The sequence below is a fragment of the Telopea speciosissima genome, chromosome 8 (genome assembly GCF_018873765.1).
Source record: "Telopea speciosissima isolate NSW1024214 ecotype Mountain lineage chromosome 8, Tspe_v1, whole genome shotgun sequence".
NCBI lineage: Eukaryota > Viridiplantae > Streptophyta > Magnoliopsida > Proteales > Proteaceae > Telopea > Telopea speciosissima.
Window position 1 is genome coordinate 32,390,232 of NC_057923.1, and position 23,096 is coordinate 32,413,327.

Genomic DNA, 23,096 nt, shown 5'->3' on the forward strand with positions numbered 1-23,096 from the left:
CCGAAGCCCATGTTTCTCCTTATCCAATTCAGCTGGGTAGCCACCCAGAATTGAAAGAGCGCTATTGGTGGAGTGAGATGATGAGAGATGTAACTGAACTTGTGGAAAGATGTCTCACATGTCAGTAGATGAAGGTGGATAGGCAGTGACCTCATGGGCTTTTACAACTGTTGCCCATTCTATAGTGGAAGTGGAGGCATGTTACCATGGATTTTGTCACTGGGTTACCCCGTACACCTAGAGACATCGATGCCATGTGGGTGGTAGATGACAGGTTGACAAAGACAACTCATTTCATCCCCGCGAGGATCACTTACTCGATGGACAAGCTAGCTCACTTGCATGTTAACAATGTGATTCGACTGCATGGAGTACCAGTTAGTATCATCTTTGACCATGATCCCGAAATTTCATCAAAGTTCTGGAGTGGGTTATGGAAGGCAATGGGTACCTTATTGAGTTTTAATACGGTTTTCCACCCTCTGACAAACGGACAGTCGGAGAGAACCATTCAGACTCTGGAAGATATGCTTCAGGCCTGCGCTATTGATATGCAAGGTTGTTGGGATGAGCACATCTCACTCATTGAGTTTTCTTATAACAACAGTTACCAAGCCCCTATTGAGATGAAGTGGGTGAATGTCGCATCCTTGATCCCAGGTTGATCCAGTCAACAAGTGAGAAGGTGGATTTGATTCATGGATGAATCAAGGCAGCCCAATCTAGATGAAAGGGTTATGCGGACCAGCAAGATAGGCAAGTTAAGCCTAAGAATTATTGGTTTTTAAGAGATCCTTACAAGGAATCGGGTCGGTGGCTTACTGGTTGGCACTCCTGCCATCTTTAGGTGGTGTGCATGACGCCTTCCACGTGTTCATATTGCAAAAGTATGTCCATAACCCGAGCTATGTTCTATCTCAGGAACCGCCAGATCTCGCAACAGATATGTCCTACAAGGAACTGCCTGAGAAGATTCTGGATGGTAAGATTTTACACCTTCGCAACCGACCCATCCATTACATGAAGGTGAAGTGACACAACAGATCAAAAGAAGGAGCGTTCGGGTGATAATAAGTTGAAAGGCGGTTGGAGTATCCTCATTTATTCAGATCCCCAGACACGTCAAATTTTGAGGACGAAATCTTTAATAAGGTTGGGGGGATGTTACACCCACACCCGAAATATACCCTAATACCCCGGGGCAATTTAGACCTTACTGAAGGGTAATGCCCTATGGCTATGATCAACACTGATAACCTTGGACTCAAAATATTATAATAAGGATCCCCTCGAAGTTTTAAAGTGTGGGCCAAAGCCCTGTAACTTTCCTTGAAGTTTAGGCCCTGACGATAGCATCGGAGTCACGACCGGATCCACTGCTGGTGAATCCGATTGATAATCCGCTCGTGCTATTATGGTGATTTTAATTGTTTTCTTGTGTGGCACCTATGTCCCTGTGTCCTGGACCTCGGGGCTATGCCCCCGGACATGGTGGACCCCCCTTGACCTTTAGATGTTGATTTTGCTATGTTGTGGGGCCCACAAGGCTTAACTAGAATAAATAATGACTTTTCTTTTATTGGACCAAACCAAACAAGCCCTAGACTAAAACACATTTTTGGACCTTAATACTTGGGGTCTTAAAGGAGGAACCAAATAGGCCCTAGTGCCTATTTGATTTTATAAAAGAGGGGGATTATCCCAAGATTCTCTCAGTTCATCCTTTCTCATTTGAGCCCAAACCAAAGAAGAGAGGAAAGAAAGGAAAAGAAGAAGAAGGAGAAGAAGGAGAGAAGGGGAAGGAGAAATCAACTCCCTTACTCACCCTCTCTTCCTCCCCTCTTGCTGTTCGGATAGGGAAAGAAGAAAAGAAGAAGAAGAAGGAAGAAGGAAGAAAAAGAAGGAAAAGAAAGGCAGGAGGAGAAGTAAGAGTGAAGAGGGCTCACCTAGCCTTTTCTTTGGTTGTCTCCTTTGAAGGCAAGCCATCTCCCTCTCTATTCCTCTAATTTCTAGCTTAGGGTTTTGGATTTTGGAGTTTGGATTTAACTTAGGTTCCACTTGGGACCCAATGTTTTTGTTGGGGACAAGATTTTAGTCCCTTTGACTGTCGTTTCACACCCTAAATCTTCCCAATAGGGTACTATACAACCCAAGCCATGAAAACTTAGGGATTTCACCAAAAAAACCCAAGATTGGGTTTAGGAATTGGATATAGACCATAGATGGCTTGATGATTTGTGCCATTTGGATATTTCGGACCCTAATAAACCTTGAAAGTCATCCCTACAAGACCTTGAAGCCATTTGGGGCATTGGGGGATCAATTTGGATGCAATTCGGAGTTGAAAAATCCATTCTTGCTGCGAGTGGACTAAGGACCGGACTCACCATCGTGCATCCTCCAGTGGATCCACCCCCTTGGGTGTGTCTTGGGTGTGTTTCAGGGTTTGACTGGATGCACGGGCGGACTCACACAACAGAATCCGTTGGTGGATCCGCCCTCAGTTTTACAGCATGACCACTGCTTAGTTTTTTGGCCGTAACTTTATCTATACATATCGTATTGATATGATTCAAGTTTTTTTGTAAAATAAACTCGAAGGGTTACATTTTCTATGAAGAAACCTTGAACCCAAACCCAATGTAAGACCTTTGAAAGTGGGCCTACATATGGCTATTGTGTTTTGACAGCAACTGTAGGACTTAAGTTGTACCCCAGTGACCCCGCTTGCTTTGTGGTTGTTAGGTAAACTTATGAAGATTTTGTAGGGGGTTTATACAACCTAAAGTGCCCTCCATATATGCTAATTAAGAGACCTATTATGGTACCATGGTCTACCCTTGTTGCCTTAAGCCCCTCTTCCTCTTTGGTTTTAGGAATTAGAATCTTTAAATTGGGAAGTTTGACCCAGGGTTTCATTTAGAACCCAAAGGTATGGACCTAGTCTACTATGAGACTTCTTGTTTGAAGCCTTGCCCTTTAATTTCATCCAACATTGTGCCTATTCTTGAAACCCCCTTTTTCATCCTTGGGTTTCAACACCCTAGGACAACCATAGACCTTGGATTCTTGATGTTTGATCTATTGAATCCCGACCTCTATTACAACTTCCTTGCTGTCCTAAGGGACTTGTGATCCTAACCTAGAAATGGAAAAGCCCTAAGGTGATTCCAAACCCTTGAAATCCCCAAGACTAATGCCTAGGTTAAGCCACGATAGCTTTATTGGACCTTGAAGTGATCCTTTTGGATCCTATGGTCTCATTACCTCTAATGATGAAGAATTGGAAGAGAGAGAGAGACTTAAGAATTTCTTATTACACAATAGTAACACTTGGGGAAAACCTTGGAGTTGGATCCAATCCCTTAAATACTCTAAGTCCTATAAAAGACTATGTATTTTGGACCTCCAATAAAGGATTGGACTCACCTCCCTAACCCTGGGACCCTTGTGGTTTCATGGACGAAAGGCTGACGGTGGAGATCTTCTTAGATTTCAAAAGAATGGCGGCAGGGGAACGATCGAACTCACCTGGCTGACTCCGTTCCTTCATCCGCCCCTACTGTCTTGACCCAAATTTCAAATAAATTGTTGGGACCCCTCATGGAACCCACCTATACACTTCTAACAATACTCTCACGCATTCTCAGACTTCATAACTGGTACGGGAGTACGTGCACCAAGGTAGATCTTACCAAACACACCAAACGACAAACAAGTAAACAGTGAGTGTGGGTTGGACTTTGTTTATTTATTGAATGTTTCTATGTTTAAATGCTATATTTCATTTGCAATCACTTTAGTTGTCATACTTCATTCATACTGCATATTTGCATTATTTACCTATGGTTATGATCGTGTGAATGTTAGTTGATGGCTATATGTGGTGATTGTATTGAAAATCGATGAAATGATAATGTGATTGTTTAATGTTTCTCATCATGTATTATATTTGGCCTGTTATGTACCATGTCATGCTGGTACCCGGGTGATAGATGGAATGGGACGTTGATGCTCCCAGAATACCTCTTGACACGATAGATTCATATTGCATTTTGCACAATATTGCATTTGTAATTTTTATGTTAAAGGGATATGGGAGGTAGATGTGTAAGTTCCTACGCCGTATCGCCTTACTAATAATCATGCCTGGGGATCAAGGGTAAGTTCTGATACCGTGGTTGAGATTGTCGGAGGTTTGCTGGGAGACCAGTGGTGTGTTCTGGGACTGGCAGGCTTCCACTGACGTAGCCAGGGGTATATCGTTGGGGATCGAGGGTGTGTTTCGGTACCAGAGATATGGCTCTACTATGTCATAGATTAATGGTGTTGTATCATTGGAGATCGAGGGTAAGTTCCGGTACCAGGGATACAATTTCATTACTCTACACAGCATAATATTCATGCATACATTACATCTCATCATCATCATCATCATTATTCATATTACATATCATATTGCTGTGTATGTTGCATGACTGTAAATCGGATCTGATGTGTGAGTCATCATTGATGATATGGGACGTCAAGGGTGTTTGCTCATCAGGTTTGACTTGTAGTCTTATATTGTTGTGTGTGTGTGGTTCAACTTTCTGCTCATTGGGCTGGTGGAAGCTCACCCCTTGGGGAACCTTTCTTTTAGAATGTGTTACAGGTTTATATCGAGGTGCGATGGAGGACTTGGATGAGGCAGAGGCGAAAGCTGGATTATGGATGTTGATGCTTTAAATATTTTTCTTATTCCTTGCTGTATGTGTTATTGCATTTTGATGTAATATTTCTACTTTCCTTATATTTTAAATCATCTTTTAATGTAGTAACTTTTAGACTAAGTATTGTACTCAAAGGTAACCTTTTATATATGTAATATCACTGTAAATATTTCCCTAAATGAGAGTCAACGGTATTTATTTTAAGTCTTCTGCTATTCTGATATCAGCCCTGATTCTCGACTATGTGATTGTGAGGTAAGCCACTACATCGGTGATCCTGGTGGTGATTAGGATGCTGGGAGGCATCCTAGTCATACCCCATTTATAATACTTTATCTCTTATTGGGATAGGGGTGTGACAAGTATGACTGCACAGTTCCATGCTGCGTAGCGAGCATAGGCTATACCAGGCACTTCCCTAGTGCCAGATACGCACCCTGTACCTGATAAGTCTGGAAAGGTCGGATAAGAAGATGAATGTGTAACAAAGCCTGAGTCCAAAAAGAGACCTACGAGTCCACAGGAACCCGTGGAACCCAACAAGAATTATAGAAGGGCCCAATTCTGATTCCATACTAGTGCAGTCGGGGAGACGAAATATAACTCTGAATATTACTTACTACGGCTGCAACAAACGGGGACATATGTTTAGGACTTGTCCATACCGTAAGGCTAAGCATGTGCCGTAATTGAATGTCTTGCATCCCAAAAAGCCATGGCAGGATAGTGGATCCCAAGGCAACATCTCACCGTGATTCTTGAGCGGACAGAATCACCATCGAGTGCAGTGAAAGGTATCTTATCCCTAATGCCTGGCATGCCTTGTCTCTCACATTGCTAACATGACTTTAAGATAAAGTTCACTATGTCAGGTACCATATGTTCATACCTATTACCTGCGTATGCTCTGTTGTTTTAGAACTTTGAACTCAATTTAGTTACCGACTATTGTTGTAGGAATCCCTTAGTACGTAGCTTACTATCGGTGAGAGACTCACCGAAGGACTTATTACATAATCTAACGATTAGAAGGGGGGTTGTTCTTTTCTTTTTTCGTGGTCTCCACGATTGGCCCGAGCATCCTTAGGAAAATATCTATAGTGCTGAGATTGGTCCCGAGTGCCCTTGGGCGTGCCTATCCTTAGCCTTGATATTGGCCCTGAGCGATCCTTGGGAGAGTGGCTTAGATCTTGCCTGACCTTGAGTACTACTTGGGAGTATCAGATGGAGATTTTGGTATCTGCCCAGAGCATTTCTCAGGAGAGCGGATTCTTAGATCCTGCTTGAGCCTGAGTACCACTCGAGAGCGTTAGATGGAGATTTTGGTATCGGCCCTGAGCATCCCTTAGGAGAGCGAATTCTTAGATCTCGCCTGACCCTAAGTACCACTTGAGATCATCAGATGGAGATTTTGGTATTAGCCCTGAATGTTCCTCTGGAGGACTGATTCTTAGATCTTGCCTGGCCTTGATCATCACTTGGGAGAGTCGATCGAGTTTGAGCATCGATCCCACGTGTCTCTTTGGGACTGCCATTCTTAGAACTCATTAGCGACCGTACCAAAAGTGTTGGGAGTGGTCCTGAGAACTCTTGGGTTAACCTTCGACCCCACGTGTCTCTTGGGGGTGCCATTCTTAGGACTTTTTGGTGACCCTACCGGAAATACTAGGAATGACTTGGTATATGGGCCTATGGTCCCACATATCTATGGGAAGTGAGTGTTGTTTTTGGGAGGTCTAGTGTTTGAGAAGCATTGTATGGAGTGTTAGTGTTTTCTGGTGTGGCCAATGGAATGTGCGGCTTGAATTGAAGGATTTGACAAAATTTTACGCAACAATAGGTATGAGTGGAGTAATGGGTCACCAATGCGTTCCCTCAGTATTGGGAGTGAACAATAGGAGATTCCATCAATATTCCAATTCATTCTAAAGTTGAGATAGGTATTGAAGAATCAGAAATGAAAGTCTCCAAAGCAAAGGCCTTGTGATAATTGTAGTGCAAACCAAAAACCTTGCAATCCAAATAATGGGAGTGTAATACTGGGCGTGGTACAGAGGGTTAGTTGGACCTTTTGTTTCCTTGAGGTTGTGTCTGATGTTCGAACCTCCCTGGGCTCTTAGACACATTGACCTTTAACACAATTGAGCCCGGGATCATTTTAAACCACATCCTTAGAGGTGAATGTTGTTTGAAGATCAAGTCATGACAGCCCAACCAAAACAAGTCTAGCTATGCTATTATAAGACCGAGGAACCTGGTGTCCGTTGATGGCGATGGTGTATTACTTCAGGTATCACCAACCAAAGGGGTGATGCGATTAGTAAGAAAGTAAGGTTGAGAATCACTGACCATTGGCGTACAGAGCTGGCAGTGCCCCATAATTGGCAGGAGTCCCTAAGGTAGTCTAGGTGTTGATGCTGAGGAGAACATCCCAGACTCGACTCGCATCTCAACTCAGAGATCACCCGAACCGGTTGCCGCCGTGACCTAAGAGAACCTGAAGAGAGATTGGAGAGCTCGTTAAGGAATGTCTGGGTAACAAGAAGATGATGAGGGCGGTCGACATATCCTCACCTATTCGGATCCCCAAGCATGTCAAATTTTGGGGACGAAATTTCTCATAAGGTTAGGGGAATGTTACACCCACGCCCAAAATACACCCTAACTTTTCAGGTCAAATTAAAATTTTCATTAATTGGTGTGGCGATGCTACCAACGGTCAACACCTGTGACCTTGGGCCATGGTAGTCAAGGGGAAATCTTGATTAAAGAATGGAATTTTGCCTTGATGGCCAATGACACCACCCAAGGGTGAACTTTTAACCTTAGATGCTATGTGTGCATGTTACCTTGAAGTCCTTAAGGTGTGGCCAAAGCACAGACCTTTTTAGATTGTTAATTGCCCTATTCCTGCAGGAGTCACCTACTGGTCAAATTTTGCTACTCTAGTAGATTGATCCTTGTTTAATTAAAATGGCATAACTTCTTCATCTGAACATCATTTACTGTGATTCCAATTTTTGTAGAAACTAGATTCATATATCTTCATTTTAGTAGAAGGAAACATTTTCCAATTCCTCTAAGTGAGTTGAAATTCCACTTCAAACCCAAATTGTCCTGCTATTGCTGTCTCTAGTCGATCCACACTGGTCGATCCGGATCAACCAGTTCGATCAACCAGTGCTGCTATTTTATGTGAATTCCATTCATGGTGTGTGGGACCCAATGTCTCGCACCCCGAATCATCTCCTCACACCTTAATTGACCCATGGAAATATTGCCCTGGCAATGCGACCATGTGGGGTCCCACTTATAGAGTCTTGTGCTTAGGAATAAGGCTATAGAATGTATTTTTCATAAGACTTCGATAAGCCAAACACACCCTAATTTCCCTCTATATAAACCCAACCCATAATTCTGAAACTCATTTCTTCAGCCAAAAGAAATCATTGAGAGAGGGAGGAGAGAAAGAAGAGAAAGAAGAGAAAGGAGGAAGGAAGAAGAGGAGAAGAAGAAGAAGAGAAGGCTTGGAGCACTTGGACCTTGAAGATCCAAGGTAAGCCTTGCACCCCATGAAATTATCTTCTTGTCCCTCTCTTTAGGTTCTGATTTGTACCATTTCAAGTTTAGACCATGGGATCACAAGTCCCTTGACCTCCATGCACATTTTCCCATGTTATTTTAGCTTTGGATCACTATTCCTAAGCATGCAAGCCCAAACCCCTCTTTGATTTCTTCTCCTAAACTTCCAGAACCTGAATTTACTTTGAATCTCAAGTTTCAAGCATAATTTAGTTAATTAAAATGATAGCCCATGGTCTCTATGCATAAACCCCATGAATGAGACCCAAACCTCCATGCATGCAACCCAACTCAAGACCTAAAAGCTTAATCTAGTACTGTCATGACTTAGAAAAAGGGATCCCTTCATGCATGTCAAAATCTACTTATTTTTCTTTTCTATTAACCTTCCTAAACCCAGATTCACTGTAGATATCATTTCCAGCTTAGGAATCGCCTACCATGCTGGGAAATGAGTTTAGAACATGGTTTTGTAGCATAGAACTTGAATTCCTTGCATACATGATCAATCCAATTCCAATTTTATGAATCGGTACTATTTAGATATAATCCAAGTTCTTTCCCTTTTGAATTCTGAAATTTATTCATGTATGAAGCTCATTTACAGCCATGCATGATGGGTTTGATGGAACATGAACCAAATTGATCATGCATGTTCAATCTTCTCATTCAACCATGAAATCCAACTCAAATATGACCTACTTGTGTTTCTTGATCATAAATATCAGCTTTGGATTAGTAGAATCAAGCCAAAAGACTGAAACCATACAAAATCCTCGAGCTTTACTGTCACTAGTCGATTGCCACTGGTCGATTGGAACCAGTAGTTCCAATCGACCACTATCAGAAACTTAAACCAGATGTAAACCTGATCAGCCCCATGTCCTGAAACATCATATGAGCGGCCATTTATGTAAACCAAATAGGAAACCATGCCCTGTTGCTACCTTTGGGCAACAGGTTGATTCACTCGGGTTGATTGGATCAACCAGTGTAAAACCCTTGAATGAAAACCTGACCAAACTATGTAGGAATCCTTTGCACATCACCTAAAAGCCTTGTGGTGAGAAACCATGTAAAATTCCATAAACTCCTTTCAGTTTTTCTACTGCCAGCACTACTGGTAGATTGGATCAACCACTCCAATCAACCACTATTTCTGTCTTCTCAGATCTGAGTCTGGCCTTGGTTTAGATTTAAGACCAAGGGTACCCTATGATTCCATGCCCACTTAAACACTACTTAAGGCTTACTTTTGATGCAATCAATCTTAGGATATAGCACTTTGCTCGACGAAGAGTATTGGAGTATGATCGAGAACTGATAACCAGTTGAACAACGAGATACTAGAAAAGGTGAGTGGGTTTGGATGATTGTTTGGGTTTAAATATATCTATGCATATCCATTATTATATTAATTGCATTCAAGCATGTTGGATACTTGCATTATATTCTTGATTGATGGATTATATGATTTTGATTGCAAATTGTATTTCATTACTTATGATGGGTTACAGTGCCGAGAGTGCTAGTACTGGAACCCCACGGAATAAATTGCTATTGCTCGTCATATTGGCTTGTACGCGCCGTGTCATGCTGGTACCCGGGTGCTAGATGGTATGGGATGGTTATGTACCCGGAATACCTCTCGAGATGATAGGATTTGCATGTAGTATAACTGTGGTTAACGATCTTTGTTCCCTATGCTACGACCCTTACCAACAGGGGTTTAGGTGTTGGATGATTAGGGCTCTTTATCTGTGGGAAAGAGAGGCCAGCTCAAGGATGAACACTGATCATCGAGGTCTGCCTCTGGGTGGTTTTGTTGGCTTCTATCGATGCGGCACTCTAGTGACAATTGAGGTTTTATTGTGGTGATAACATAAGTGACTCACAGTGTCTCCCAAGTTGTTATAGTAGCATATACCATTGACTTAGAACTGTGTGTTAGGTGGAAAATCTATTAACATTTACATGCATCATGGACAATATGTGAATTGCTTGTATGTGCATTCCCCATCCCCTCACTGGGCTCAGTGGAGCTTACCCCTCATTGCGCAACCCTTTTTAGCTGTATGCAGGTGGTGCTTTGATGGTGCTCCCCCTTTTGATGAGAATCGATCAGAGCCAATGACCTAGGGCTTAAATTGTTGTCGTACATTTGAGGACTGTGTCATTGGGGCATAATTTTATCTTTTATTTTTTGGTTTATCATTTGCATTGTATAAATTTGGTAATACTACTGCTATTTTCAGTTTTCTGTTAATCTTTTGGGTTAAAGTGTAACATATTTAACTATTTATCACTTAAACTCGAACCCTTTTTATAATGTAGATGCTTCCGTTAATTTTGATCTCATTTTTGGAATGTAATATTCCTTTACTTTCTGCACTCTGATATTACTGTAATTTAATGTTGGTTCAATACTATGGATTGAGATATTATATCTGTGATCCTGGTGGCTTAATGGGATGACGTGTGTCATCCTAGTCACCTCTTTTATTGTAATTTATCCCTTGTCGGGATAGGGGCATGACAACTAAGGTCGTGGGAATGGAGACAAAATCGAATCCCAAGCTGGGATTTTCTCCAAATCCCTAGAATTTTGCCAAAACGGCATAGGATGATAAAACACTATAGAGTAGGGATCAAAAGGCACCACTTTTGGGAAAACGACATCATTTTCCAAGCATCTGGTGTCGTTTTCATAGCATCATCGGGTGTTGTTTCGGGCTAGAATGTACCTGGTCCTAATGCAACACCAAGGGGATATTATAGCCGGTTCTAAGCCTATTCCAGCTAATGTTTGGGTCTATAGGGTCAATCTAGGTTTATTTAGGTGTGTCAAAACCATTTATCATTTTTTTTAAAAACAATTTTTGGTCATTTTTAGCCATCTGTACCATCATGGGATCTGAGAACATTGCCTTGGCAAGCGAGACATTGCGAACTATAACGAGGGAACCACTTTCATACTTTAGGCAGATTCTGAGGTCATCATTGTCTAGGGCCACTTAGGGCGACAAAATGGGTTGTCTATATTATACCGAAGGTAGACTCTTAACCCAAAGTTCGGGGTCTTGAGCTCTGTTAATGGCCATGCCGAAGGTGGAGTTTCAAATAATTTTTTTTTGTGTTTGTATGTGTGAGAATGCTTAGACGTTAATCTTGCAGTATCTTTCCATATTCTTCATTGTATTTTTTACTGACCTTTATAGAGAGAGATAGAGATGCAAGGGCAATGGAATTCTTTTTTTTTTGGGTAATTTACACATACCCCCTGAGGTTTAATGAAAGGATATTTTCAACCCCCAGGTTTGGAAAATTCTGCGTACCCCTCTGAGGTTTGCAAATGGTAACAGATAGGTCCATTCCTTTAGTTCATGACTAACACTGTTAAAAAATAGACTTGAACTGATGGAATTGCCCTTACACAAAAATTTAAGAAAAAAAAAAAAAAACACCTGCAACTCATCTTCCCCAATCGATTTTGGGGAAGATGATTTGCAGGTTTTGCTGTGTTGATGCACTGATTCAAGTAAAAAACCATTAAAATTGGGAGCATCCAAAACTAAATAAATGAATTGAATCTCTTCACCCCTTCATCACCTCTTCTCCTTCTTCTTCTAAAACCTAATCGAATTGCTGCTCCACCATCGTCACCTACTATTTAAGCAGTCGTTCTATCCTGGATTCAAGATCATTGTTTGAAATATCTTTCTCCATCTTCACCAAAAATAAAAAATGTCATTCTCCATTCCAGAGGGTCAGATCCCGTGGGAGAAGATATTTTCCCTTCACAAAAAGTGGGTCCTTAACGGTTTGTTTGACCATAAGTCCCATTCCATTCGGAAGCAGAGATCTGAGCCAAGAACTGTAAAGCCGAGATCTTTTAACCGGCGAAAAGGGCAGCATCACTGGAGATCGACTCGTAAATTTTTACTAGCTAAGTGGTTTTCCAATATTTGCAGGAATCTCGAATTTCATAAAAGGGATAAGTCTTCCTTGGTTTTTTGGGCTCACTTCTGTTCTCTTTCTCCCACAAATTGAAAGGAAAAGGGACAAAAAATGCAATCTTTGCTTTGGATTTTCCAAATTCTGAAATCTCTGCGATCGCTTCGATTGACCTTCCCAAATCCTTTGCTTAGAAAACCGGCCTTATAGCTAATGGCGACCGTTTCTTCTTTATCTTCCGCCAGTGCTGCTTCCTATCAAATTAACCCCTTGATTTTTAGGTTCTTTGAACCTCGAGTTCTTTGGCTGGTTCCAATAGAGATGGGTTTTAGTACTTGAGTCCAGAATTTCTGCTCGAGTGAACCTCATAGCATGGAGTTCTTCTCTTCGAGGTCTGGAGCTACCGCCTGGTCTTTCATCGAGGAAGAAGAAGAAAGGTTCTTCTACTTCTTAATCTCTAATTTCTGGAAAGGTTCTTCTATTTCTTAATCTGACATTGGCCTACTTCTATTTGTTTTGATTTTTGTGTCAAGCATGGCAATCTTGAAGTTGTTAAATTCTCTCTTTTTTCATGTCTTCACTTCATTCTTGATGAGATTCCTCTTCGGAAGATGAGTTGCAGGTGGAGTGGATTTGAAAATTTTCCCTAATTTCAGTAAGGGTTGAAAGGGTTTTGAAACCTACAACTCATCTTCCCCAAAATCGTTTGGGGAATATGAGTTGCAGGTGTTTTTTTATTTTTTATTTTTATTTGTGTAAGGGCAATTCCGTCAGTTCAAGTCTAGTTTTTAACAGTGTTAGTCATGAACTGACGGAATGGACCTATCTGTTACCATTTGCAAACGTCAGGGGGGTATGCAGAGTTTTCCAAACCTGGGGGTTGAAAATATCCTTTCGTTAAAGCTCAGGGGGGTATGTGTAAATTTCCCTTTTTTTTTTTAGTAATTTACGCATACCACCCTTGAGGTTTAACGAAAGTATAATTTTACCCCCTAGTTTTGGATTGTTCTGTGTACCTCCTAAGGTTTACAAACGTTAACAAATACACCCATTCCGTTAGTTCATGACTAACAGTGTTAAAATTAGGAGGGAAATTCACCAAATTGCCCTCATCTTCCCAATCTGAAATCCTCTTCACCCCTTCACTACCTCTTCTCCTTCTTCTTCTAAAACCTAATCATTTCCATTCTTACTTTCTATGGGTGAAGCTAACTCCTCAGCTTCGACCAATGTCCATGCCAATTGCTGCTACAATACGAATTCACTTGTTGGCAGAGACCCACATAGTTGGATTCCTCCACTTCAATCTCCTTGCAGAGGTTATTGAAGAGAGAGGTTACCTCTTCATCGGAATCCAAAAGGTTTACAACGATTCCTCTCTGCTAAAGAAGTCTCGCATCCTTGTTGGATCGAATTAGGTTATCCATAAGAAGAGCATAAGACGAGATTTGCTTCGTGTACTCAGGGCAACACTGCTCTAATGCGACGAGATTTCTCAGGACCGAATCGGTGTAATCATAGATTTTCAAAGGAGGAATTCGGAGTTCACTTCTAACAAATTTTAGGCCTAAAAACTATCCTACACAGATTTCTTGATTGTGATAAAGTGAATGGAAACCACACAAAGAAACTTCTGACCACATCTTTCTTTTTGTTTCTTTCTCATAATCAGAAAAATATCTACTGTCAGTGTTGGAAACTGCTTATCTGCAACTTTTGCTATGGAGAGACCCACTCCAATTGAAGAATAGGCGAAAGACATGATTGCACCGACAATCGAGAGCCATGAGAGCTTATGGAAATCAGGTATCTGAGATAGAACGATCTGTATGGATGCAAATACCACCATGAATGGATAATTCGATGTGTAGCAATGAGCTTGATGACCGTTCTTGTGGAAACAATTTGACCTTTTGATAGCCCTAATAGTGTGAATGATATCCTTAATTTATGAAATAATCCCAATGGGATATATATACAAGTGTACAATGCAAGATCCTAGATCTTCATGAAATGGAAACCCAATATTGGGTAATGTAAAAATGGTACAAATATATTCAGTCATATCTGATTGCCTAAGCTTGCCATAGTTGGAGGGATCCTTATCACATGTATATCACATGTGATAATAACCGAGAAAGGAAGGTAGGTGAGGTAGGTGATCTTTCTCACATTACACCCCCTCAAGGTGGAGAATTGAGCAATCCAATCTTCAGCTTGTCACGTAGACTTTCAAACAGGGAATGTGCCAGCGGTTTGGTTAATGTATCTGCGATTTGATCTTGAGAGGAAATGAATTGAACCTGCAAGTGTTTCTTTGCAACTCAGTCCCGAACATAATGGAAGTCGACCTCAACATGCTTTGTGCAGGCATGGAAAATCGGGTTCGCGGACAAGTAGGTGGCACCAAGGTTGTCACACCAAAGAATCGGTGGGCCAGAAAGTGGATAACCAAGCTTAGTGAGTAGAGACTCTAGCCATATCAATTCTGCAGATGCATCAGCCAGAGCCTTATATTCGGCTTTTGTGGAAGAGCGCACCACTGTGTGCTACTTTCAGGAGATCCAAGACACAAGATTGGGCCCAAGAAAAATTGTGAACCCCCCTGTGGATTTGCGATCAGATCCATCACCTGCCCAGTCAGCGTCAGTGAATGCTTGAAGGCAGTTGGATTGGGATTGCTCAATCAATAAACCTGTGGACTGTGTGCTCTTCAAGTAGCGAATAATTCGCTTTACCAGCTGCCATTGCTCCTCCGTGGGAGCGTGCATAAATTGACACGCACGATTAACAGCAAATGACACATCGGGCCTTGTAAGAGTAACATATTGCAGTGTCCCTAGTGCAGACCTGTACTTGGTCGGATCTGACATTGGTACACCCCCTGAATTAGAGAATTTTGTAGTCGTTGGGCGTTTTGACAGGCTTACAATCCACCATGCTTGTACGCTCCAATAGATCAGAAATGTATCTGGATTGAGATAGAACCAGCCCTGTTGAACAGCGACGAACATCAATTCCCAAGAAAAAATGTAAATCCCCAAGATCCTTAATGGAGAATTCCTGAGAAAGTCGAAGTAACAGATTGGAAACCATGGACGGGTCGCTGCCCGTGACTATCATGTCATCAACATATATGAGAATGTAACAGATCTGGCCATCCATCTTGCGAATAAATAACGACGTGTCAGTCTTGGAACAAAAAAACCCTAGACTGAGCAAAAATTCTGATAATTGATGAAACCAGGTTCTTGGGGCCTGTTTGAGCCCTTATAGAGACCGGTGTAAACGGCACACATGATCCGAAAGTCTAGATTAATGAACCCCTGTGGTTGGGCCATGTAGACCTCTTCATCTAGCAGTCCATGAAGGAATGCATTTTGAACATCCAACTGATGGATGGGCCAGCCGTTGGATACTGCAATAGAGAGAACACACCGTATGGTGGTAGGTTTGACCACCGGGCTGAAAGTTTCACCATAGTCTAAGCCCTGCGCTTCACTCTGTACACCCATTTATTGCCAACTAAGTTCATCTGAGCAGTATGAGGTACAAGAGACCATGTACAATTTCTTATTAAGACACTATATTCCTCTACCATAGCTGTGCTCCATTCCAACACCTTACTGGCCTGCAAAAAAGTAGGTTCAGTAATAACCGCAGTGGCATTTAGTGCCTGTGGGGGATGCCCGTGAGAGCGTAGTCGCATGTGGTGCATGGGAACGGACTGGTTTGGTAATGGTTCATGTGCAGGCGCATCTAGGGGTGGTGATGGTGGCGATTGTGGAGCCATGTAGAGATCAGCCACGGCCCTAGTGTGCAAGGGTGGAGAGGTTGATGAGGGAATTGGAGATGGGTGAGCTGGTGTGGGTGAAGTTGGGACCGAATTGGGTGGTGAGGGTAATGGAGTCGTGGGTGAAGGTGGAGATGGTGGCAATGGAGAGTGTGGTATTGGTAAGGGAATGCGTAGAGGTTGGGTTGGTGGAGGGATCAATGGCATAGAGGCCCACGGTTGGGTGACTGTGGGCTCTAAATTAGGTGGGTTATGGGAATGAGATGTTGAGAACGGAAAGGTCATCTCGGCAAAACGAACATGATGGGCAATTATAAATTTTTGTGATTGAAGGTCAAGGCACCTGTAGCCCATGTGGGAGGGGCTGTAACCAAGGAAGACACACGCTGAGGATCTATAGTCCATGTTATGCCGATTAAAAGGGCGAAGATATGGGAAACAAAGACACCCGAATACTTTGAGAAAATTGTAGTCAGGGCGCTTATGAAAAACTAATTGAAAAGGGAAAATTCCAAAAGAGATCGAGGAAGGCATCCGATTGATTAAAAACACAGCGGTCTCAAAAGCAAAGTTCCAGTATTTTTGAGGGACAGACGCATGAGCAAGAAGGGAGAGTCCCATCTCAACAATGTGACGGTGTTGCCTTTCAACTGCCCCTCGTTGCTCATGCGTATGTGGGGTAAACAAACGATGGGAAATGCCCAATTTTGAGAAATAGGCAGGTAGAGTCCAAAATTCACCCCCCAGTTTGTTTGCAGTGATTTCCCCCAGTTTGTTTGCAGTGATTTTATTTTTCTACCAAATAAACGTTCCACATGAGCTTGGAACTATTGGAAAATGGTAAAGACCTCAGATTTTCGAACCATAGGATAAAACCACATAAATTTTGTGTGGTCATCAACAAAAACAACATAGTAACGGTGATCCAAAATTGAAGCAATAGGGGAGGGTCCGCAAACATCACTGTAAAGCAAGTCTAAAGGATATAAACTACGACTAGGAGAAGCATTTAATGTGAGCCGACGGGCCTTGCCTAACTGACAAGCCTTACAAATTTTATTGAAACTAGAAGAAGAAGAAGATAAACTATTTTCTTGAACTATTATTTTTAAAAGTCGCTCATGTGGATGTCCAAGACGTTGATGCCATAGATTTAAGGAACCATGAACAACAGAAAATGTAGAAGGAGACTGGGGTGGATCTAGGACATATAGACCATCCCTACTCGGGCCAGACAGTAGTGTTTCCTTGGTTACCTGGTCCTTCACAAGAAAAGTAGATGGGTGAAATTCAAAGAATACATTGTTATCTTTACAAAATTGCTGAACAGAAAGCAGAGATTTAGAAATGGATGGAACATGTAAAACATTGTGCAAATAAAAGGAACGAGACGATAAAGATGGGAAAGATGTAGAACCAACATACGAGATTTTTAACCCCTTACCATTACCCACGTGGACTTGTTCTTGGCCATTACAGTCATCATATTGAGAGAGAGACTGGATATCCGGTGTGACATGGTGTGAGGCACCAGTGTCAGGGTACCAAGTAAGTGCAGTGGATGGGTGTGGGGTGGGTAAAAGTGGAGGGTTATAGGAGACGGCTTGGCTGGGATATGTGTAATGGACTGCTGGGTTGGGAAGAGGCTGCATGGGATATGGGTTATTGGTAGGATATTGGGATCGATAAAAGCACCGATCTGTTGAATGGTTTGTCCGTTTACAAATTGAGCACCAAAAACGACCATAACCAGCAGGAGGGTAGCCATGGCCACGGCCAAAGCCACGACCACCACGACCACCACGACCTCCATGGTTTGGAGATGTGGAAGAGCCGGGGTTGCCTGATGGAGTGGTGCGTTGAACAGTATTGGCAGTAATAGGTGTTGGGCTTGACGTATCTGTGACTGTGAGCTTCTTCAAAGAGGTGCCATGGATGAACTCATGGCTTAAAAGCATGGAATGAAGGTCATCATAACTTATCGGATCCGTCCAAGTGAGAAGAGAGGACTCCATTGATTGAAACTCTGATTTCAGTCCTCGAAAAACATGAAGGTTGGCCGACAGCGGATAATTCATCAGCAATTGATTTTGCTCTTTGCAAGAACACTAAGACGGACTCATCAGGTTTCTGTTCAAGATCGGTCAAGGCCATATTGAGTGACATCAAATGAATTTCAGATGGAGAAGAGAAAGTCGTGGACAGAGTGTCCCAAATTTCTTGACTAGTTTTCTTTCCAACAATTAATGGAAACACCTCCTCAGAGATAGAGGAGACAAGTAGACTGCGAATCAAGGAATCTTGGCGTCGCCATGTAGAAGCTGCAGTGGGGTTTGCCGGACATGGATTGGACCCATCGACTTGCCCAAGCAAATCTTGGCCATCCAGAAATGGCTCAACTTGAGTTCTCCAAAAAATATATTTCTTAGAGGTGAGTTTTAAAGAGATATAGTGATGGGCATGATGTAAAGAAGAACCATGAAGGGAAGAAGGAGCCTCAGTCGTGGCAAGAGGACTCGGGGCCAAGGCTTGAGAGAGATCTCCCGTCATGGAAGAAGAGAAAAAAAAAAGAAAAGAGAAAAATTAGAAAGTGCTCGTTGGAGCTGGTATGGCTCGTGATACCATAATAGTGTGAATGATATCCTTAATAATCCCAATGGGATATACATACAAGTGTACAATGCAAGATCCTAGATCTTTATGAAATGGAAACCCAATATTGGGTAATGTAAAAATGGTACAAATATATTCAGTCATATCTGATTGCCAAAGCTTGCCATAACTGGACGGATCCTTATCACATGTATATCACATGTGATAATAACCGAGAAAGGAAGGTAGGTGAGGTAGGTGATCTTTCTCTCATTAAGCCCTAATTATAAAATATAAATAAAAACACAAGATTAAATACAAAAATGGAAAACCTCAAAAATTAAGAATTTGTGTTTCGATTACGTACACCATACTGATGGATGCAGTGATAGTGTATCCGATTGTAGTTCCTATAAGGTCTGCATACTGAGCCAATCCACAGAGTTTAAATTTCATTCCCCCTGTAAGAAAAAACGAAAAAAAAACAAGAATCACTGATGAGAATTTCGATCGATCGATCGATCGATCGAGAGAGAGAGAGAGAGAGAGAGAGAGAGAGAGAGAGGTAAGAGGGAAATGAGGGATTGAAACATGACAAGAGAGCGAGAGAAAAAGGGATACATGCAACTCATCTTTCCCAATCAATTTGAGGAAGATGAGTTGCAGATTTTATTTATTTATTTTTCTTTGCAAGGGCAATTCTATCAGTTCACATCATATTTTTAACGTTGTTTTTAGTCATGAATTAACGGAATGGGTGTATTTGTTAACGTTTGTAAACCTCATGGGGGGTATGCAGAATTATCCAAAATTGGAGGTAAAATTATACTTTCATTAAATCTCAAGGGTGGTATGTGTAAATTACCTTTTCTTTTTTGGTTTCTTGACAAAGAATGGCAATGGGAGTGAAGGGAGATGCAACAGGGTTGGATTGTAATTGGGGACGGAGGAGATATGGTTGTAGAGAGGGCCGCAGTGGAAAGAGATGCAGAGAGGGATGATGCAGCGGGAGAAATGCGACACGGGCAAAGAGAGATAACTACTGCCTCTCTTCCATCCAACGGTCAATAACGTGTTAACATGTAAGATTCTATTACAGCCGCTAACATTTAATCCCCTCCCATACATAAAAAAATTTAAGGATCGTTATGTTTTTTGGGCGTAACGCTTGAAAGTTGAAAGACTTTCAGAGAGAAATTTCAAACCTTTTGCCAATGTTGTTCTCTTTGCAGTCCCCATTGATCTCTGCGTCCTCTCTCCATCTCCTCCCTTTCTCTGACCCTCCTTACAAAATCCTCAGAATTCATCCATCTCTCTCTCTCATTTCTACATGCAAGGGCATCGAAAATCTTAAACAAATTCATTCCCAAATCATCAAGACAGGCCTGCACAACACACAGTTCGCACTCAGTAAGCTAATCCAGTTTTGTGCTATTTCGCCTTGTGGTGATCTTTCTTATGCTATCTCAATCTTTTCATGTATGGATGAACCAAATCAATTCGTTTGGAACACGATTATTCGAGGCCATTGCATGAGCTCTGCCCCAATTCACGCCATAGCTTTTTATGTTCATATGCTCTTTGCAGGAGCAGAGCCGAATTACTATACTTTTCCTTTTCTTTTGAAAGCTTGTGCGAAAGTTCAAGCTACCCATGAAGGGAAACAGGTCCATGCGCATGTTTTGAAGCTTGGTCTTGAGACTGATGCCTTTATACATACTTCTCTTATTAACATGTATGCCCAAAGCGGCGAACTAACCGACGCTCGGTTGGTTTTTGATAAAGGTTTTTCAAGAGATGTGGTGTCTTTCACTGCTTTGCTTACTGGTTATGCTTCAGCAGGTTATCTGGATGATGCTCGTCAGGTTTTTGATGAAATTCCTGTTAGAGATGTTGTGTCATGGAATGCTATGATTGCAGGTTATGCCCAAAGTGGGCGATACGAAGAGGCGCTGGATTTCTTACAGGCAATGCTGAGAGAAAATGCCCAGCCCAATGAGAGCACAATGGTCAGTGTTCTTTCAGCTTGTGCTCAGTCAGGGTCCCTTGAGTTGGGGAATAGGGTTCGGTCTTGGATTAAAGACCATGGACTTGGTTCAAATCTTCGACTTGTCAATGCTCTCATTGACATGTACTCCAAGTGTGGGGAGTTGGAGACAGCTCGTGGTTTATTGGACAGAATAAGTCAAAGAGATCAAATCTCATGGAATGTTATGATTGGTGGGTATACTCGTATGAGCCACTACAGAGAAGCCCTGGATCTCTTTAGGCAAATGCTGCAATCAAAAGAAGAGCCTAATGAGGTTACCTTTTTGAGTATTCTACCAACTTGTGCATACTTAGGTACTCTTGATCTTGGCAAATGGATTCATGTATATACAGACAAGAACTTTAGTAATTCAGTTAATATGTCCCTTTCAACTAGTCTTATTGACATGTATGCTAAATGTGGAAGTATAGAAGCTGCAAAACAAGTCTTTGACTCTATGAAATCTAAAAGCCTGTCTTCTTGGAATGCAATGATATCTGGGCTAGCCATGCATGGGTATGCATATATGTCCCTCCAGCTTTTCTCTAGGATGACTGAAGAAGGATTCAAACCTGATGATATCACTTTTGTTGGTGTACTTTCGGCTTGTAGCCATGCTGGTTTGGTGGAATTAGGTCACAAATACTTTGATATCATGATCCAGGATTACAAGATTTCACCAAAATTACAACACTACGGGTGTGTGATTGATCTCCTTGGTCGTGCTGGGTTGTTTGATGAAGCAGAAGCCTTGATGAAGACTATGGAAATGGAGCCTGATGGAGCTATTTGGGGATCTCTGCTAGGAGCTTGTCGGGTACATGGCAATGTTGAGCTGGGTGAGTTTGTTGCAAAACATCTTTTCAAACTGGAGCCAGAAAACCCTGGGGGTTATGTGCTTTTATCAAACATCTATGCAAGAGCTGGTAGGTGGGAGGAAGTAGCAAGGATAAGAACCAGATTAAATGACAAGGGAATGAAGAAAGTACCTGGCAGTAGCTCTATTGAGGTGGATAGTGTTGTACATGAATTTCTCGTTGGTGACAAATCACATCCACAGTACGAAGAGATATATAAGATGTTGGATGAAATTGATGAATTATTAGAGCTGGCTGCTCATGTGCCTGATACGTCAGAGGTACTCTATGATATAGATGAGGAATGGAAGGAAGGAGTATTATCTTATCACAGTGAGAAATTGGCGATTGCTTATGGGTTGATCAGTACAAAACCAGGGACAACAATCAGAATAGTGAAGAACCTTCGTATATGTGGAAATTGCCACTCAGCAACAAAGCTCATATCAAAGATTTTCAACAGGGAGATCATTGCCAGAGATCGGAATCGTTTCCATCATTTTAGAAATGGCTCTTGTTCTTGTAAGGACTGCTGGTGAAAAATCCATGTTTGCTTATATTAGGATGTTATGTAGGATGATGTTATGTAATTAATTGGAATTCTAAGGCTCTCTTTGACATAATTTATATTTATATTTATGACCTATTTATGAATAATCAATTATGATAATGGGTTATAGGCTGTAAACAATAATCATTTGGTTACTACTGTTGCACAAAGAATGTTGCTTGAGGGAGACCCTCAAGCACTACAACTTTCAAGCTAGCCTGGGCTAAGAAAGACTATGGAAAACGAAGACTACTCTTTATAATGTTTCTTGATTTCTCTATTGATTGAAGAATAAGAAGGATATACATGAGTGCTGGGACCCCTATTTATACAGGTTCATGTCCAATCCCTTTCCTATTGTATCTCTTGGATCCGCCAGAGGGCTTTCCCTTCTGGTAAGGTGGTCTTCACATGCTCGGATTAGGAAACCCTTGCAAAAAGGGAGATTCTCCTCTCATATCTTGGGATCTTCCATATTCTTGCACATGAATTACGGTTATAAGGCTATACCAACTTGGAAGTTCTCAACTAACTTTGCTGATGTGTCTAGGCCTGCATAACTGTCTCGTCCATGGTCCCCGCTTTTCTGGCCGAGGGCCAATTACTTGTAACCCAAGTCGGACCACGTGTCAAGCAGGGATTGGATAGATAAAACGTGGTGTATCATTTGCCCCCTACTCCCCTTACCTGGAGTGAGGTATGGGGAGAATTATCTGATCATCACATGCAGAGGGACCTTGGCTTGTATGCTCGGTCACTCATAGTCTTTGCCAGTTTATTATGTCTCGATGGTGATCAGTTTTAATGCTTGGCGAAGCTGGGTACCGATTATGATCCATTTTCCCTTTGAATTAGATTTCTCATTTGGACAACCTTACCCCTGAGTGTGTTTTATAATCGCGCCGCCATTCGTCGATGTTTGCACATGGGTCCGAAATATCTTCCGGATTTCATGCCTTTTGAGGGAAGTTGAGGGGATGTCATAAAGTTCAAATTTAAATTTCTTACTTTCCCAGTGTTTTCCTTG

General features: G+C 41.9%; 1 protein-coding gene across 1 annotated transcript; it reads left to right on the forward strand.

Annotated features, from left to right (window-relative positions):
• Positions 1–19,777: 19,777 nt before the first annotated feature.
• LOC122670486 (pentatricopeptide repeat-containing protein At1g08070, chloroplastic-like) lies at positions 19,778–22,125 on the forward strand. The gene has a single exon (XM_043867381.1). The coding sequence runs from the start codon at positions 19,848–19,850 to the stop codon at positions 22,056–22,058; it is 2,211 nt and encodes a 736-aa protein (XP_043723316.1). The 5' UTR covers positions 19,778–19,847; the 3' UTR covers positions 22,059–22,125.
• The last annotated feature ends 971 nt before the right edge of the window (positions 22,126–23,096 follow it).

What these genes read in the sequence shown, in the direction of transcription:
- LOC122670486 (XM_043867381.1), top strand. Translation starts at nt 19,848, where the DNA reads ATGTTGTTCTCTTTGCAGTCCCCATTGATCTCTGCGTCCTCTCTCCAT.